The sequence below is a fragment of the Coccinella septempunctata genome, chromosome 3 (assembly GCF_907165205.1).
Source record: "Coccinella septempunctata chromosome 3, icCocSept1.1, whole genome shotgun sequence".
In the NCBI taxonomy this organism is placed as follows: domain Eukaryota; kingdom Metazoa; phylum Arthropoda; class Insecta; order Coleoptera; family Coccinellidae; genus Coccinella; species Coccinella septempunctata.
Window position 1 is genome coordinate 378,059 of NC_058191.1, and position 19,444 is coordinate 397,502.

Genomic DNA, 19,444 nt, shown 5'->3' on the forward strand with positions numbered 1-19,444 from the left:
ATAATTGAAAAAACGGAAATTCACACAGAGGTTCATTGTGCATTTCCAAAAACAAAACAAAATCCAATTTTCACTGGAATCAAAAATTTCAACCTTCCAACTACCCCTAAATTGCCAGTTTATTCAACTTTCATTGAATTTGTTATTTTTGAATTGAAAAAAAATTCGTTAGTAGATTCTACGTATGAAAGTGCCTAAGAAGCTTCAAGTTTCAGATATGTAACTTCAAAAAAGTTATGAGAACTTTTCGAAATCGTCAAAATCTCAAGTTTTCATTATAACTCAAAATCTAAATATGATAGACCGGTTCTGTTTTCAGATTTGGATTAGTCAAGAAAAAAGAGCTAGAGTATTTGTCATCCGTTTTCTTCTAACTGCTATAGTTCACGAGATCCCCTCAGTAGACAACGAATTCTGCCCACCCTGTACATAAAAAAGAAAGAGTGTACAATGTGTATAGTTCTAAATTAATTACAACCAAGAAATATCTGCAAATCGGTCGAACTGAGAAAGGAACACTTAATGTTCTTTCAATAGATTCAATAGAATGATTACATAGCTAGAATTTGTTCAAATTGTTCTTATTGAAGTATCTTCCATACGATCTATTTCAGATACAAGGTAGAGCAACTCAACTAGGGCAGATTCATAAGTGAAATTTTATCTGTTCCAATAAATATTTATCTATTCAAATCGATTTTGAAAGGGAAATGTTTGGTTTTCTAGAGGTTCTGTAAATATTGATTATGTCATCCAAACACGAATGGTTCATAAATCGCCATTCGTGACTAAGTGATTCCCTAGGTTTCAGAAGCCATTTTGTGCGAGAAAATAATATATTGTTATGTTTGAAATTATTTCGCACATTTGTCATTATTTTCGAATTTTATCCTTCATTTTTAGAGGAGATTCTTCGATGTCATCAAATTCGTTGAGCCTCCGTTAGCGCTTCTCATGAATCTGAAATATACAGAGTGTCTCCTGTGTCACAAGGAAGATTCTGCAAATTTTTAAATACAACACGTGGCAAGCTCTCTTTATACCCTGTATATCAGGTCGATCTCAGATGGGCAAATATTTGACCAAAAATGAATTGCAAAGGTTACTTGGAACAAATTGATAATTTTAAATTGTGACTGACGAATATGTGGAAGAAAAACCGGCATGTCAAATCTCGAATACTATCAATATTTTCGGAATAAAAATATATTGTAACAATCTCGGTAACAATATTCAAAGCAAGTAACCTTATAGAAAAATAGATTCTTATATATTTCCAACAATGAGATATGAAACACCCAGCCAATGTTGTAGGACACTGTATATAGTATGATTCAGGTTTCCTTGATTGTTTTTAGTACAGGGTATCCGAGTTAAAGCGTCCCTATACCTTATTGTGGAAACTAAAGGAGCAAAAAGAAAAAGTTGAATACGAAACTTGTCTGTAATCGATTGAACTTTTATTTTTTATAACCCACCTTAATACAGGGTGCTCCGTTTTTTCCCTGTTGGTATCAACTTTCTTATTTGAAATGGAACAGCCTGTATATTATTGCATTTTTGAATTCCTTGTCAAATTTCAAGGTAACTTTTGTATGACAACCATTGTCCTATATAGCACCGATTCTGAAGTATTCGACTTTTTCCTAAAATTTTGACAGCTGTAGGTGCTCACTAAAATAGCTGATACAAGCTTTCTAATGGATGTATCGAAACCAAATTTTGCCCCGATGTTGTCAACATATTGGATCATACGTTTCATCGCTATTTTTAGCAATCTGATATACAGGGTCTTCAAAAATTTAAATTAAAAATTCAAATAGAAGTTCAATCAGAACTAAATTTTTTCAAACGGCAACCTATAATTTTTTCGTTTCATCATGTAGAGCAGGTTGAAATGCGCCAAAAATGTATTCAAACTTTTTCTGTGAAGGGAATAGTTTCAGAAATATGGACTAAAAAGTGCATTTTCCCGTAAGAACCAACGATAATTTTTTTTATGTTGTCAGGCAACTACATACTTGATTATTTTGAGAGAAATGTATCTGTTAGTTAAGTCTCCCTTCAAAATTGAAATAATTTAATTTTATTGGGAGCGAGTACTGACTATGACCAAAAGAGTATTTTTGTCAGTCATTAGTCAATCTAGTTAATTAAATTTATCGAAAAAATCAAAGCCAACTATATAGCAGCAACACTAATTAATAAATTATCGTTGGTTCTTACAGGAAAATGCACTTTTTAGTCCATATTTCTGAAACTATTCCATTCACAGAAAAAGTTTGAATACATTTTTGGCGAATTTTAACCTGCTCTACACGATGAACACGAAAAAATTATAGGTTGCCATTTGAAAAAATTTAGTTTTGATTGAACTTCCATTTGAATTTTCAACTTTAATTTTGAAGACCCTGTATATCATATTGCTAAAAATAGAGATGTTACCTATGATTCAATATGTTGTAAGTGCTGGGCGAAATTTGGTTTCGATTCATTCATTAGAAAACAAGTATCAGCTATTTTAGTGAGCACCTAGAGCTGTCAAAATTTTAGGAAAAAGTCGAATATCTCAGAATCGGTGCTATATAGGACCATGGTTGTCATACCAAAGTTGCCTTGAAATTTGACAAGGAATTCAAAAATGCAATAATATACTGGGTGTTCCATTTCAAATAAGAAAGTTGATACCAACAGGGAAAAAACGGAGCACTCTGTATTAAGGTGGGTTATGAAAATAAAAGTTCAATCGATTACAGACAAGTTTCGTATTCAACTTTTTCTTCTAGCTTCTTTAGTTTCCACAATAAGGTATAGGGACTTTTTAACTCGGACACCCTGTACAACCGGAAGTGCAAAAGCTTCTGAAATATTTTCGAATGATCAGGCTTCTGCTAGGTCATAAATTTTCGAATCGTTTTGTTTACTATGAAAGTCTGTTGGGATATAGAATTTGGGGCGTCCTGTATAATCCGGCATTACTCTCGAGCCAACTATGCAGGTCATATCGAAACGGTTCAAGCGAACTTTTCATTGATGTGATTCCACCCACCACCGTCTCGTTACCGGCTCACGTCCAAAAATATTTCAATAAAACTATGTATATTAAATTTCCCCTTCTTCGATCATACGATCATACCACGCAGCTCTAAAACACCGGCTATGACATCATACCGCACGATGGACTATGTCACTCACCGGGCAATTAGTCGCCTCAATTTCAACTCTACGAGGTTATTTGTCTAGCTCCTACACTGATGTGGTTCAATGAAACTTGTTGAAAACCTGTTATTTGCACTGACCCCCCGGACATTCGTTATTATTTCAGCATTTTTGTCGAACGCAGACAGAGACGCGGTCTGTTGACCTACGTAGGTATCTGAGCAAATGATGCAATTCTTCTTCCCTAATTTCAAGGGGTAGAAAATGCCATCCCTAAAATTTTTTCCCGAAAAACTTGTTTTCTCTTGTGTATCATACCATTGAAAAGCTAATTTTTGATAGATTTATTTTGACTAAATGAAGTCTTTTGTCATTTCTTGCTAAAAGTAACGGTCATATAAAAGACCCACACCATTTTTTTTTACAAGGAATCACCTCTTGAATATTTTTACACGCTCTGTACCTGACCTGAAAAGTTGCATAATTTAAAAAAAATACTACAAAATAGTATATACCGAAGATATGAATTTTGAACGATACTTTTTACTCACTCTGTATAGCTTTTACCACCATATTACTAGCAAAGGTAAACGTAAACACTAAATTGAAGGAATTTATCCGAGAGTTCATCATGAAGAACAATAAATTAATATCAACGACAATTATTAATAAATCTACTCTATCAATTCAAGAATTCTCTCATGACATCATACATTAGATAATAATCTGATGTATTCAACATTACGAATTATTGATAACAGTAATTTCCATGTAATTGAAATACAGGCCAATACAGGGGTAGGCATTCGATCGTTTACTGAACGATTTACCAAATAACATGGATATTCTATAGAACTCTGGTCCTTTGTTCTTCAGGTATATTCCTGTTTTGTTTTGTATCGAACAAGAAAAAAAAAATTCTCAAAAATTTGTGTCTGATCAAGCAACTGTTTTTATGCTGTAGAACAAGAAAGAGAAATTATAACACTTGAGTGCAAGCTCATCATTGGTGAATGTAAGGTATTTGCTTCATAATGAAGCACTTAAATTTTGTAATTGGTAGAATAATTAATTTAACTTGAAATTGAACAAACGTTCATTACGTAGCAGATTTTCTTTCCACTTTGGTCCTTTTGAATAGTGATCGAGGTCGACAAATACTGTCACCAATAAACTCAATTTTAAAAATGATTTCCTGTATCAACATGTAGTTATTATAAATAAGCTCCATAGAAACTGAAACTAATTACTGTTTGCTTTCAGAATTAGAATAATGTAAGCTTATTCAATGTAAACTAAAAATAGACTTTATCTGAAGAAACCATTATAATTCAGGAGAGAAGCGGTATAAATATTTCAATTGAACTGAAATAAAGGTGATATGTAGTTAATTTTGTATTCGAACTACTCAAAATCCAATATATAACTATGTTATAAAATTTTAAACGAGGGGGATGATGAATAAATCGATCAGAGGCAATGCCTAAGAAGTATTGAAGGTTGAAGGAATTTTCTCAAAATCCATTTTTTTCCTTACATCCCCTAAGAAAATTAGTTCATAGAATTACTCCCTAAAATTACGTAGAAAACAGAATCGGATTGAAAGCCAAAATACAGATAGAATTTCCGAAACGAAGGTTGATAGATACTTCAATACATGTACCTTGGAAGTTGTCCAAATAATTAAACTTACAAATGAAAAGGTGTTGGAATGAATACAACATCTATTGACAAGTCGACTGACCTTTATCGGAAGCTTAATTGAATTGATGATAATTGAAAAATTTTTGCAACAATTTGCGTTATGTAATTTTAAACTATAATCAACTGAATTAAATTTCAAGGTTACCTAGATACTCCAAAATAAGAAATGACTCATAGTGTCGGAGAAATTTCAACAATTTCGAACAAACTAAAAGTGTGGGAAACTAAATTTCACACTGGGCAAAATTAATTCATATTTTTCGAAAATTAATCAATATCTATATCGTGGATATCATTACAGTTTGTCAATGTATCATTCGATAACCAGTTCAATGCAAACATCTCATAAATATAGAGATATTCATCAAGTAATTGGAATTTAAAAGGATTCTCGAAAACCCCAAATCGATGTTGGTAAGAATTTCGGGTGCTCATAAAGGAAACACAAGCTTTCTCAATTACGTAACATTTTTCAGGTGAAAGATACAATATTCAACATAAAAATTGTTCCAACTATTAACCAACAACTTCAAAGGTACATTATTTGTCATTTAAGTCGGCCATTTGTCAAAACCCTGCCCAGCCGTCTTACTACGGTATAAACGGAAACTCCACTAATGGGAAGTTAAGGAAGGACTTACCCTATGATTAAACCGCGAAATACGTTTATCACTATTCTTGTTATCACCTTTTCCTCAGAAACTCGGTATTTTTCACTTTACAATAACAAATACTCCCTTCATCACGTACAGGCAAAATTGAACTGTTTTCTTCTATGGATGCATCACTGAGCATGCGTTGTTTATCAATCTGTCACACACACCCAATGTATATACAGGTGGTCCAAATAAGCTTACCTTCAAATGGGGAAATTGCAAATTAAAATGAAATTTTCATTCTAAGATACTATAGACATTTTTACCTGGGTATAGCTCTACAAAAATGAAATGTTACAAGGGATCTAAGAAACAGTTAGAACATTAAATATGTATTTGGTTAAGTCGTCCATATAAAATATAAATAATATGGAGGGTCTCTCTACCCTCCATAATAAATAATTAAACGATTGTCAGGAGTGTGGACAACTTTATTCAGAGTCAGTTACGAAAAATTATCCTTGTTTAATAAAAAGGAAAAAAACTCTCGAAAATTCAAATTCTATAACATCCGAACTTCATGAATCAAGATAATAGATGAATGGTCCAAGAACTAAAATCGTTCAAGAAAAAAAGTTTTTCTGATATTTAATACTAATCAGAAATAGTAATATATTATAATGAATATGAATCTTTAAAAGTTTAAATAATGGTCGGTGCTAAATATACCTATGCTTTTTATTTACCTACACTAGGATGATTTTTTTAGGGGCCTCCAAATGCATCGTAGATGCCTTTGAACATTTTAAAGTTTCATTTTTGTATATATGTACGTTAAAATGTTTTCAATGTCTGGGAATGAAATATATACCTACCCCAATCAACGATATGTTATATACCGATTTGCATGAAACGACTGATGAACGGCGAAAGAAATAATCTTTAAAGATTTATCCACCAACACTTCATCAGATGTGCAAGTGCACTTCTTTCCAAATGAAATGAATAAAGATTTTTTTTTACCTACAATTTTTTGAATTTTTGTTGATTCGACAAATTGAAAACTAGTTGATTTCCAATATTGACATGATATATTTTAAAAGAGGTGAACGAGAAGAATTTTACATTTCATTTCCATAATTAAAAAAAAACAATGCGTTCGCATTGAGAATATAAAAAAAGTAAATATTCTCTATGTCCCTATGTGCGCGGGAGAACGCTCAACGCGACCAACGCGTATTTTTCTATGACAACCAGTGTTTGTTGTCTGCTTTTGACAGCACATTTAGGATACTGCAAAGTCCCTGTTTCCAGGAGATGTGATTTTGTTAGTCGTGAAAGAAAGGATAAAGGTGAATAAATTCTATATTTCCCTTTTCTATTGTCTAGCTTTTAATATAATCAACAAACACTCAGGATAACAATGTACGAATTCAATTTAAAATGTACATAGAGTACACTGCTAGCGAAAAGTAATGAAGAAAAAAATTGTTTTTGGTTATGTCGAAAAAAGCGTTTATCTAGATAGTTTATGTTTTCTTCGTTTGTTCTAAATAATTTCATATGTTATTTTTGTCAAATGATGACATCAGATAATCGTTTCAGCCACAACTCGACTTCAATGAGATATTTTCATTCGGATGGGTCAAATTCAAAATTGAAACCTGTGGACGACAATCGCTGGAAACCTACAGACTCTATTTTTCTGTCACATAGTTGGGAAGAACCTCAAACCAACGTTATCTGGGTGCAGAATCCCCTCCAACAATTGATAAATTCTGAAAACGGATCTGAGATGCCTACTGCAACAATCGGTAGTACACATCCCAACAATGAGGAATGTGGAATAAGAGATGTGTGGGCTCACAACTTGGAGGATGAATTTAAGGCTATCAGACAGGTCAGCAATACATGATTATTCAAGGGGATAAAATTCCCCCACTTGAATCTTACAACTGTTTTTGCCAAGGATTGTGAGCAGATTTGATATTTTGTAGGTTGTTCAAAAGTATACTTATGTTGCTATGGATACAGAATTCCCTGGAGTTGTGGCCAGGCCTATAGGAGAATTTAGGAGTTCAGCTGATTATCAATACCAAATGTTAAGGTGTAATGTGGACTTATTGAGGCTCATACAGTTAGGTTTGACTTTTTTGGATGACAATGGAAAGACACCTGGAGGTTCTTACACGACATGGCAATTCAACTTTAAATTCAATCTTCAGTGAGTTCATGTTATAATATGATCCTTGCAAACTCCTCCTGGGTTGTAATATAAGATCACCCAATTTGATCAGTAGTTCCCATTTTTTAGATTATCAGATATTGTTTGATCTTGGAATATGATTTTTGAAACCCTCATAATGATATTCTTATAGGGAAGATATGTATGCTCAAGATAGCATAGATTTGCTCACCAATTCTGGTATTCAGTTCAAAAAACACGAAGATGAAGGAATTGAACCCTTGGATTTTGCTGAGTTACTTATGACATCTGGAGTTGTGTTGATGGATAATATAAAGTGGTTGTCGTTTCACTCTGGGTACGACTTCGGCTACTTGATCAAATTATTAACAGACAATAATTTGCCCCAAGATGAAACGGATTTCTTCGATTTATTGAAACTTTATTTTCCTACCATCTATGATGTGAAGGTAAGCTATATATTCTTTTTCAAATCCAAAATATTGGTATTGAGGTGTTTAACACATGGGACATGATCAGGGAATTGACGCTTAATTAAACGGATTCGTATCGACTTATTTTTAATCGATAATTTGTTACAATTATTACTCTCTCACTAATTTTTTTTTTTTTTAATTCTGATCCTGAACTCTCTATTGAGTTTTGACACAATTTGGGATTTTTTTATTTTTTGTGCATTAATTTTAGGGTTTCATCACAGAACAACTACTAAGGTGTCAAAGTTAGTTATTCTGAACAGTAGTTATTATGTAACAATGCATAGAGGTGAGATATAACTGTCACTATCACAGAATGTTATGGCATTCTGTGATGAAACCATAAATGTAATGAACAAAACAAGAAAAACCCAAATAATGTCGAAAAACTTTTGAAAACACAATTTAAATATTTTATTGTAACACTTAGATTTGATAGCCAGCACATTTCAAACTATTGTGAAATGATTCAGGCAACCGAAGGCACAAATATAATTGTAAAATTATTTTTCTGTTGTATGAGTTTTTACGAGCGTCTACAAAGTTCTGAACTTGTCCATTGGTTAATCTGGTAAGCCCAGATTGCTTATTTTGAACTCGTTACAGCAAGATAAGATCAAGAGATCCTTATTCAGTGCAACACAAGGAATTCACTCTTTAAATTTCCGAAGCCTTTGAAATTCCAACAAAATTTTCAGAAAAATACAAAGAATGGCTGATTTAAGCCTGTTCCTAATGAATCATTTTTTGAGGGAGGCATGAAAAATAAAAATTTAAATAGAACTGAAGAATGATCTTCAACTGAAGACAAATATAGACGATTGCAAAGATTTTTCTAATCATTACAGTACCTCATGAAATCATGTAAGAACCTCAAAGGGGGCCTCCAAGAAGTAGCAGAACAGTTGGACTTAGAGCGAATCGGACCACAACATCAGGCAGGTTCAGATTCTTTACTAACGGGAATGGCGTTCTTCAAGATGAAAGAGGTTTGAAAAAAAAATCTTTCCCTAATAATAAAAATAATCATGATAAATCCTTTCAGATGTTTTTCGAGGACACAATTGATGACTCAAAATTTTCGGGTCATCTATATGGCCTAGGAACTTCTTTCAGCTTAAACGGATCTTCCAATTATTCAATTGACAATGGGGAAAATTCCACTCTTACCACATGAAAATAGAGAGCAAAACTAAGAATAATACCAAACAAAACCACAAAGGAGAACTTTTTCACATAAAAGTGGACGGTGAACGAAACCATCTGTTACATTTGTAAAAAAGCAGATAATTTATTTTTTACTTTTAAAATGAACGATGTAAATTTAGTGTTAAGTTTTTCAGTATCGAAATGGAAAAACCTTTCCTTTTTTTAACTACGAAATCGTGAGTCTATTTTGTAAAATAAATGTTTCCAATCTGTTTATCATTGCTTTTATTAATAAAAACTTGAGATTATACATCTTATCTTTCATTATAATGATGAGAATACTAGCGTACATAACCGATAACAATGATCTCAAATAATCATTCCAACAATCTGAAAAAAATATACAGAAAAATTAATTAAATGAAATACTCCTTTGTTACCAAGAAAATTTTACTTACTTAAGGTTTGCCACATCTAGTAAAGGATCTGCCATATCAAAAATATTATAATACTTAGAACTCCTTTTTGCAATGTCTGTAGGAGTATCATTCGAATTATTCAATTTATTGGGTTTTATGTAAGGATGCAGTAGAAGAACTTGTGCCAAATCATAATCTGCCCCATGTGCGGCAGCTATATGCAGTGGAGTTTGACCTTTAAAACATCAGAGTAAAATGAGAAGAATCATTCTGTTCAATTCAAAGCTAACGAATAAATTAATCGATTGCTTACCACCTTCAGATTCAGCATTAACCTCTGCACCAAACTGAATAAGAGTTACACCTGATTCTTTGTGATTCCAATGACAACATGAATGAAGTGGTTCCCATTTCACGTCGGTTTTAGCACCTATATCAGCTCCCTTCTGAAGTAAAAATCTAACTATGTCAACGTGATTAGCGTAGCAAGCCCTATGTAGAGGGGTATAACCATCTTTATCGGTTATATTTATTAATGCTGGATTAACTTTTAGCAGAGCTTTAATTCTCTCTAACTTTCCATCCTCAGCTGCTTTCATGAAGCTCTTTTCCGTTTTCTCTGGAAATTTATTGAATATGGAGCTTTCAGACAGTGTTTGAATATGTTTTTATCCTGACTACCTTCTGGGTTTCTATTAGAATCTATGTCATTTAAGTCATCTTCCCAGCCACTAACAAGAAATCGGCCATCATCAACCATGATGTTTTCCAATAAAAATTCTCAAAGGCGATTTTAATTTTTTTGAAAAAATAATAACATATGAGACCACAAATTTAATTTGCGCATCTACAGATGCGTCAAGTGAAAGCACAGATTGCGAGATTTACTCACTGACCATCATACTTCAATTATAACCAATTTTTTCAAATTATTTGTAATGAGTTTCCGAATTTGAGTGCTTCACTGTTGCTTCAGTAAAGAATTATATTATAAATGTCATTAAAACTGTTCTCAAAAATTATTTTTGTTGTTTTAGAACTTGGAACGCGCCTAAAAAAAATCGACGTCAGCTGTGCGAAGACGTCAGTGTCATAGTTGTCAGCCTCACAATTTTAATTGAATTTTCAAACAAAAATTACAGCTTTTATAAAATGGATAACTTTGATAATTTCGATAAAGAAGTAGATCCTGCAGCTGAATTCTTATCCAGAGAACAAAATGAACTTGCTGGACTTGAAGATGAAGTGAAGCCCGCTGTACAATTTATCCCTCAAGTAAATGGAGGTAAGCCTTTGAGTAAGGGGCGTCTCACATTTTCACCTGCCAACAGCATGTCGAATTAATTCAAATATGTGCATTACTGCGTTATGTATTATTGATTGTTCCAGGTCTTTTAATATGTAGCATGATATCTGTGAATTCTATTAAACGGGCACAAAATGCATTCATTAGTATTGAATCGTTAAGTACTGACATACCATCATCCTTTTAAGTAAATAAAGATTTATCCTCCTTGAAGACATTGTATCAGCTACTAACTTCATCGAGGATAGAGTTCTGTTAAATACAATTTCTTCAAAGAATCTCTGTTTTATACTTAAGAAAATAAATAAGGAAAACTTGCCTTTTCATACATTCTGTGCCTCGTTCTTATGTAGCTTTTCACTATCATTTTGATTTGCTTTGTATATGTAGATGAACCGACCAATTCTGCCAGCAGTTTCGAAATTATCGAGGGAAATGAACAAGATGGTTTTGAAATTTTGAAACAAACTGATGGTAAGTCATGTCTTTCTTGTCCAAAGCATTGATTTTATTCAAATATGATATGTATGAAATTTGTATGATTATAGCATGAATGTCAAAATGGGAATAAAATATTCTGCCGCTTAATTGTTTAAAGTACTTTTTGGCACTGTATGAGGTTGTTAATTATCTTTGATTTTATTTCCAACAGATCATCTTAAGACCTTGAATGGATCATCTAGAGGAGGTAAGTATATCCTATTACTATTTTAACTTCATTTTTTGGAAGGTGTTTCAATCTACATATTTCAAATTTGGTTCTGAAATGTCAGAAGTTCAAATTTTGAGCCAACAATGATCTTGAAAAATTCAGTGGACTGAGATTCGAAATCCATTTTGTCCAGTCATCCTTTTGATCTAACTTCCAGAGGAAAATAGCTAGGGAGTATCCATTATTCGTGACTAGTCTCTCTTAACAAGTGTAGGGGATAAGCCAAAGAAACAGGAAATTTGAAACAAGCAAATCAATTCTTTAATACCAAATACACCAAATATTTTTTCTTGATTAATTTATTAATTTAAAAAAAATTCCAGCATCGCCTATACCTGTGGCCAGAGAGGAGCCCGAGAAAATTAGGAAATGGCGTGAAGAACAAATAAAGAGACTTGAAGAGAAAGGTACATATTTGTAATTATTTAGCGCGAAAATTTTAATGATTTATTTCTCAATTATTCAGATGCCGAAGAAGAAAAGAAAAAACAGGAACTCAGAGAAATTGCCAAAAAGGAACTTGAAGATTGGTACAAAAATCACGAGGAGACAATTGCCAAAACTAAAGCGGCCAACAGGTAATTTGTTGAATTTTTTGAGGGAATTGACTGAAAATTTTGGAGATTGGTGTCGGGTTCTAATTTCAGTAGAACTTATTTGTTGTTGATAATTTCATCATATTATTTTTTCCTCTTGTCTCTGTATGCAGGTTCAAAGCATTTTCATATCTGCAATGAAAATACAATTATTTGTATTATCCATTTTATTTATTTATCCTTTTATTTCTCTGGATATTTGGCTATATAACCTTTTTCTATTCTGATCAGAATTCATATTAATATTTAACTCTTTTTCAATGCTACTAGGGATGCTGCAAAGTAAGTTTGTATTTTTGAAAAATGCTTTATATCACCGAGGCATTGCTTATAAACTGTGAACACGCTTTATACATTTATCATGAAAGAAATACTATAAAAAAAAAGCTGTGAGTTTATCAGAATATACGGGGTGCCTCACGAAAAGTGTCCATCAAATGAGATCCTCTTCTGATAAGTGAAAGTTCAAAGTGGGGTTGAAATTTTGTGGAGGATCCAAAAATGTGCAAAAATATAGGGAGTCTTATTTATCTGATATAACAAAGTTTGGTTGAACCTTCAGAATAACAGTCAGTAACACCGAGATGAGAATTCTTTAGTTGAAAGGTCTGGGCCATTCGTTATGATCGACAAATTTTCAGAATAATTTCTTATTCTAGAACTAGATACTTCTAGTCGGCAAATTTGCTTGAAACATCCTGAGTGAATTTAAAAGCACTCTTCAAATTCAGTAATTTATATTTTAGTGATGAAAATTGCATCAATTTTGATAATCCACACTACTTGAAAACAAAAATTTTTGTACCACCATTTCTTATTGATATAATATTCATTGTTAGTTTTATATCAGAATGACATTGTTCTTTTGAAAAAATATCAAGATCATGAACGAAGGGCTCGAGGTAAATCGTAATTAGTGTATGAATATGATTCACCCTGATGACAGCACTTCTGATATTCTCTAATAGATGTAATTGCACTTAAAAAATGCGTTGATCTAAAGTGAATTGAAAATTATACAGGTTGAGTGAAGAAGAATGGGTGAATGCTGAACTGGAGATAATAAAAAAAATAATGCGCTATGGTGAACTTCAATTTAGACTACTGTGTTTCGATGGTACATATAACTGATTCATTAGTATTTTCATGAATCATGGACGCTCAGAAATATGTTGATAAAGTTATCAACAGAGACAGTCTCACAATCTCACGCATTTTTTGGCGAAAATTTCTATTTCTGCGTGATATTGCACTGCCACATAGATCCCACCAGATAATAGGGAATACTCCTTCTGACGAAAATGATGTATTTTTTATGAAATATCTTGAAAGGTCATATGTATTTTGAAATAACCATTTCAACCGTTTCCCAAAAAACAATTATTTTAAGCACTTAAAAATGAAAAATAAAAATGGGTATTTAAAGTTTAAAGCGTTTTGTGAGAATTGCACAAGTTGGCAACATCGACTGAAATACGCCTTGATAATAAAGGACAACAAATGCATTATCTTGATGATATAGACAAAGATGGCTGTCTATGAAGTCTGCGACGAACGAGGAAAGTCGTAAAATTTTATGGGATTTTTATGGCAGGTTGCAGTTGAAGCTCGCCAGTAAGTACGCGCCTGTAGATGTTATTTTATAAACAATCTGATCGGACATTGTTTTTTTCATTGTCTAGTAGGCGCTGTTGCCAAATTGTAAACTTGAAACCAAGCGATTTAAATTTTAAAACCCCATATTTGAAGGATGATTTTGAATAGTTTCCGCGGTGCATTTGAGAAATTCATGAATGAAACTCATAATTATTCAGTTTAAACTTGCATATGCAGTGATAACCCAAATTGAGGAGAATTACCCATTTTTGCTAGAAAAAAACATGGTATTCCACATCTGTCATTACCTTCAAGATCCCCTGGCGTAAATCCAATCGAGCACGTTTGGGACCAAATCACAAATAGGCCTTTGATGCCCTCAACCACAAATAGAGATGCTAGCTCTGAGATCTTTTGTTACAACTTCGGCAATAATTTGAACAAGACTTGGTGAAAAGCAGGCAGAAAAGATGCCAACCAGTTATCGACGAAAGTGGCATACTTTGTATTGTGGGCGAATAGAATTATAATTTTTAGAAATTTTCAGAATTTCGTTGAATTTTATACTTTTGTATTGAATGTTTGGTATTTTTGGTACTGAAAATATGACATTTTTTCAACAAGTTAAATTCCTAAACTTATGATGTACCGGGTGAGTCTTTAACTTCTACAAATATTTTAAAAGTAGATTTTTGGGGTAAAAAAAACAGTTTTTTTCCTATACCATTTTTTCTGATAAAAAGATATAGCCATTTTAAGTTTTCATAATGAGCTGTGCCACCCTTGGTAAAACAATATCTTCAAATAACTAACTAAATAACTAATACTAATACTAATAACTAAATAATAATAACTAATAAAAAGAATTTACCAAAGTACCCAATTTTCCGAATTTCACAGATATTTTTTATTTCTCCCAAAAAAATTACATTTTATGGTTTTTCAACAGCCTGAATCTTTAAAACCCAGCCGATTCTGAAAAAATGGAGAAGGAAAAAAGCGTTTCTTTTGACCTCAAGAATCTACTGTTAAAATATTTGTACGAGTCTAAGACTCACTCTGTATAATATTAATTGATCTAACAAATTTTTTCTAATATAATTATTTTCATGTATATCTCCAGTTAAGTGTTAACTCATTCTTTATTATCTATCCTGTAAGCTTGCTATACTAGAAATAGCACTTATCAGCATTAGACTGGCCTACGATACCAAATCATATGTCTCTTTTACCAGGAATGCTGAAAAACAGTTCGTGTCTGAGGAGAACGATATAGTACCTGGCACAGAATGGGAAAGGATTGCGAAATTGTGCGATTTCAATCCGAAAGCTAAGCAAGGTAACAAAGACGTCTCAAGAATGAGGTCTCTTATTCTTCAGATGAAACAGAATCCAATTCAGTCCTCTGCCTAGACCAGTATTCCATTTATTAAGACACAATATGATATCTGAAGAATTGAAATGCTTTAAAGTCGTGTTATATGATATCCGTAGGCAATTTTGTTTCCTCTTGGGATGTGAAAAATTATCAGAGATTGAAAATTTTAAATGAAAACCATAATTAAGTAGAATATATTATTTGATATTTTTTTCATACAGTTTTCTTAATATAGTCAAGATTAAAAAATATTTTAAATTCTGAAGAACGATAATTTGAGTTAAAAAAATATATATTTGTTATGTATAAATAGTGAAAACACATTTTTTTTTGTATAATGCATGTACTAGGAATAAAATGAATTTACCAAGATACGGTCCATGTTAATTGTTTCAAGTTCTTTAAGTTGCTCTGTTCTAGATACAGCATTGCCATATCTGCAAAGTGGGATAAAATTAGGCATTTTTTTCTTATATATCTCATGAAAAATTTCCATTTTATTGCTACTTCTAAAGTAGTGTGTGAAGTAACCAATAATACACTGTTCAAAAATCGAGTGTGCATATGGGTTAACCTTTCGGATAAAACAACAGTATGAAAGAATATTTTAGATCAACAATATAGGAAAAAAATGAACAAATTCTGCAGTACAAAAAGTAGGTTTTCTCTCGAATATCCATTTCAATTTTTGAGCAGTAAATTTTTATGACTAATAAAGTGCAAATATTTTGTGGGAAATATCAGGCAATCAAAAACATTTGTGATAAACTTTTTAGGAGAAAAATAGGTGCAAACCTATAAAGGACATGCATTTTCATTGAGAATTAGGCATACTTTTTCTCCCTTTTCAAGGTCCTACAAACGTGAATACTATGGAGAAATGTGAACACATAATATTGTACTAAATTTTATTATTTTCCAAAATGCAAGATAGATCACTTTGAGTGACAAAAATATAAAACGAATAAAACAAACACACTGTTTTGAGGTTTCAAACGTCATATACAAGAGGATATACTCGGAGATCTTACCTTCTGAACAACTACAGTTATAAAAAACAAATATTTCCAAATCGGGACAATATCTTGGAACTTCCCGCAAACCAATAATATTTATATGGAGACAATTGTCCAATACAAGTTCTTTCAACCTACGTCCATTAGGTCCTTTGATGAAATTTATCAAACCATCATTGGTTATCTAAAATGTTGATGCTGAGAAATTCATTCTACACTTCTACATCATAAATAATTTTTAGTTCTTCAGTATTTTGTAGATTTTTTCATGGGAAATAATTTTCTTGGTTTTGGTTCATTATTTGCAATACTGAACCTTACCACAAGTTTTTTGAAAACTTGCTGAAGATGAGTCAATAAAATTTGGTAAAAAATAAAGATTTCAAAATAACAGCTGGGTGTTCAATGTTTTTCCATGATTGTTTCCAGCATCTTAATCAGATATTTATATCAAGTAACTCATTTTTACTCTGAGGAATTTTTCTGTTATTCATGATATTGCTCAAACCGAGGAGATATATCTCCTATATCTCCTTGGTTCAAACCTAGCCTTTAAAATAGGACAGCGTTGAAGCAAAAAATACCCATAACACATATGAATATTGTTTAAAAGTTTAACTTATTGAACATAAGATCCAACACACATTTTCTCACCTTAGTTTTAGAAAGGGTCACACCCTGCAAGCATTTTAAGGAGCAGAGAAAGTTTAGTCCCTCATCTGTTATTTCTCTACAACCTTTAACGTCAAGTGAATCAATTTTTTGACAATTTTCAGAAATACATTCTAATACTGAATCATCAACAATATCACAATTACGTAATTGTAACCGCTGCAATTGGTTTTGACTTTTTAGGAAGTTAAGTAATTCTGAAAGAAGTTAATGTTGAGAATTTAAATTTTCATATTGAAATGAAGGTATACCTTGTTTACTTATATGATGGGTACCGTCATTAGTTAGATATATCCTCTGTAATCCTTTACAAGTGCTCAGGATTTGTAATACATCATCATCTACATCGGCAGATGTGAGGTCAATCATTTCAAGTTTAGGGTGAATTAATAATCTAAGAATATGTTTGAAATCGCTTTGTGCCCAGAAAGCATAACTTTTGGTCAAGCTTTTTATTAGTTCATCCTTAATTCTTGGTGGTAAATACTTTAAGGTATCATCTGTACAATAGGAACCGATATTCCTTACGATAATATCAAAACTCCTTCAAACAATTTTAGAAATTACTGTAGAATCAAAAGAGTAGAAAAACTTACATACAATGTGAAAAGGGAATTGATACTCCTACGCTTTTTAAATTTGCTCCACATTTTTGGGGAAATGAACTTGAGTTCTGTTCAAATGACAGCTACTTTTGTTTTTATCTAGGATACTGATAAAATTCACACTAACAATCGAATGAGAAATTTAGAACTCGAAAAATCCAAATAATAATTTGATATTCAGTTCATTTCCTTTTCCTATTTGTTTTTGATGTAGTTATTTTGATGCAAACAAAACAATGCATAATTTCTATGATTAACCTCCTCAAGTGTCAAAATAAAACATAGAATTTAATTGTTTATGATATGGAGATCGCAATCAGGGGCTTGACACTTCCTTACCCCCACCCCAAATACGGTTTTTAGTTCTGCAATCAGTCGCTATGTGACTCTGCATACGAAAATATATATCATATTCTCCACAGATTACTGTATTCTGACATATTGGATTTGTGAATGCCAACAGTGTCAATGTCAATATGTTTTAATGCAAATTCTTGTTTACAAACGAGATCTTATACGAGAGTAAATTAAAAATACCCATTTATTGAACTCGACAGTCTTATCAGGAAATCGATTTTCGTGTAAGAAATGTTTGATTCAAAGAACCACGTAATTATAACATTAATCGTTTATACGTAAACCAATCCAACCAAACCCTTTAAAAATTGTGTTAATGGAAATGAAAGTCAAACTGTGTAGTCAGGTATTAAGCCACTCCGTGGGGTCAATGATGAAGCTCATTTCTCAATGGGGTAAGTTTTTTTTTCAAACATAATAATACAAAAATTTACTATTTTCCTTTTTAGAAATCAAGCATCCGCTTCAGCTTCCCAGAGAGGCTATCGACACTGCTGACTTTATACTATTCTTGGAAGAGTTATTTGATTCGTTGAATGTATCCAGAGCTTGGACATCCACTGCGAAACTCTTAAAAAAGACGGTTAGTATTCAAACAGAACACAATGTTTGTCGGGAGCAGGCGATAAAAATTTTCAACAGTATTTCATTTTATTGCCCTCGAAAGAAAAGATCCATCGTGGTGCCCACTTTGAAGAATATAGTGACAACATTGAAAGCATTCCTTTACCTTAGGCAAAAACTGTTCACTGATTATCACTTTAAATATATTCTCACTGGGGCTTTCAATCAAGATTGTTTAGAAAACCTTTTTGTGTACATTAGAGCACATGGAGTAAGGAATACTGACCCAAATGTTGAACACTTTATTTCATCATTCAAAACTATAGTTATTTAATTTTATGTCAGTGCATTCCTGGGGATCTAACTGTGAGGAAGATAAAACAGGGAGTCGTTGTTGAGAGACTTTGAAATCTTTCCTGCGGGAAAATATAAAATCCACATAGGTCTTTGGGCGACTTATTTTTTCTAAGCTTTGGCATGCTGTTTTTGATTTCTATTGCCGACTCCCAACAAACATTGTGTCCTTTTTGGATAATGTTGAAGATTTCTGAAGATATAATAATTTCAACCTCATTTCCTATGAACAATATTATTACTGTTTATTATAATTATTGTCTTACGAAGATATGTGACCCTATTGACATTTTACCTCATATATTCATTGCCATAATTATAGCTTATGTATTTCCATATTTTTTTTTCCTGTGCTGGGTATATCAATATATGTATATTTTTCATGACAAGTTTTATTTCTCCTTAAAATTAGCCCTAATAATCCATATTATTCTATCGACGTCTAAAATACCAGTGAATGGGCTAATTTAAATTTCGCGCCATGCGATTGCAGTTTCCTGTTATACCGACATTTCTCCCGGTTAGTTGGGTGGCAACCGTATGGGGGCGCTGAGGGCGGGATAAACTGTATTTTTCATC

The 19,444-nt window shown here is 32.3% G+C and overlaps 5 protein-coding genes across 11 annotated transcripts in view; 2 read left to right on the top strand and 3 right to left on the bottom strand.

Annotated features, from left to right (window-relative positions):
* LOC123309100 (spectrin beta chain) overlaps positions 1–5,663 on the bottom strand; it is a 78,863-nt gene extending 73,200 nt beyond the window's left edge. For 3 of the 5 annotated variants that reach the window (XM_044891990.1, XM_044891987.1, XM_044891991.1), the window contains exon 1: positions 5,505–5,663. The gene's annotated coding sequence lies outside the window, so the exon portion shown is untranslated. The remainder of the gene's footprint in view (positions 1–5,504) is intronic. The other 2 variants (XM_044891993.1, XM_044891992.1) reach the window with 1 other exon arrangement.
* Positions 5,664–6,650: 987 nt separating this feature from the next.
* LOC123309102 (CCR4-NOT transcription complex subunit 7) lies at positions 6,651–9,600 on the top strand. Its single transcript, XM_044891996.1, has 6 exons — positions 6,651–6,811; positions 7,065–7,359; positions 7,457–7,683; positions 7,838–8,114; positions 8,990–9,130; positions 9,187–9,600. The coding sequence occupies exons 2-6, from the start codon at positions 7,081–7,083 to the stop codon at positions 9,316–9,318; spliced, it is 1,056 nt and encodes a 351-aa protein (XP_044747931.1). The 5' UTR covers positions 6,651–6,811; positions 7,065–7,080; the 3' UTR covers positions 9,319–9,600.
* LOC123309105 (ankyrin repeat domain-containing protein 49) lies at positions 9,559–10,574 on the bottom strand. Its single transcript, XM_044892002.1, has 4 exons — positions 10,391–10,574; positions 10,023–10,328; positions 9,749–9,944; positions 9,559–9,680 (listed from the first exon to the last, which is right to left on the bottom strand). The coding sequence occupies exons 1-4, from the start codon at positions 10,467–10,469 to the stop codon at positions 9,668–9,670; spliced, it is 594 nt and encodes a 197-aa protein (XP_044747937.1). The 5' UTR covers positions 10,470–10,574; the 3' UTR covers positions 9,559–9,667.
* Positions 10,575–10,782: 208 nt separating this feature from the next.
* Positions 10,783–15,461, top strand: LOC123309104 (clathrin light chain). Of its 2 annotated transcripts, XM_044892000.1 has the most exons (7): positions 10,783–10,994; positions 11,406–11,489; positions 11,668–11,703; positions 12,051–12,134; positions 12,194–12,305; positions 12,594–12,605; positions 15,155–15,461. In XM_044892000.1, exons 1-7 carry the CDS (start codon positions 10,862–10,864, stop codon positions 15,330–15,332), a joined length of 639 nt encoding a protein of 212 aa, XP_044747935.1. In that variant the 5' UTR covers positions 10,783–10,861; the 3' UTR covers positions 15,333–15,461. The 2 variants fall into 2 exon arrangements, with proteins under 2 accessions (XP_044747935.1, XP_044747936.1); XM_044892001.1 differs by lacking the exon at positions 12,594–12,605 and having other exon boundaries at positions 10,788–10,994.
* Positions 15,462–15,475: 14 nt separating this feature from the next.
* LOC123309103 (protein AMN1 homolog) lies at positions 15,476–17,863 on the bottom strand. Of its 2 annotated transcripts, none has more exons than XM_044891999.1 (5): positions 17,582–17,863; positions 17,237–17,529; positions 16,968–17,182; positions 16,329–16,497; positions 15,476–15,734 (listed from the first exon to the last, which is right to left on the bottom strand). In XM_044891999.1, coding segments are annotated over exons 1-5 (753 nt in total). In that variant the 5' UTR covers positions 17,584–17,863; the 3' UTR covers positions 15,476–15,660. The 2 variants fall into 2 exon arrangements, with proteins under 2 accessions (XP_044747934.1, XP_044747932.1); XM_044891997.1 differs by having other exon boundaries at positions 17,586–17,862.
* Positions 17,864–19,444: the final 1,581 nt, after the last annotated feature.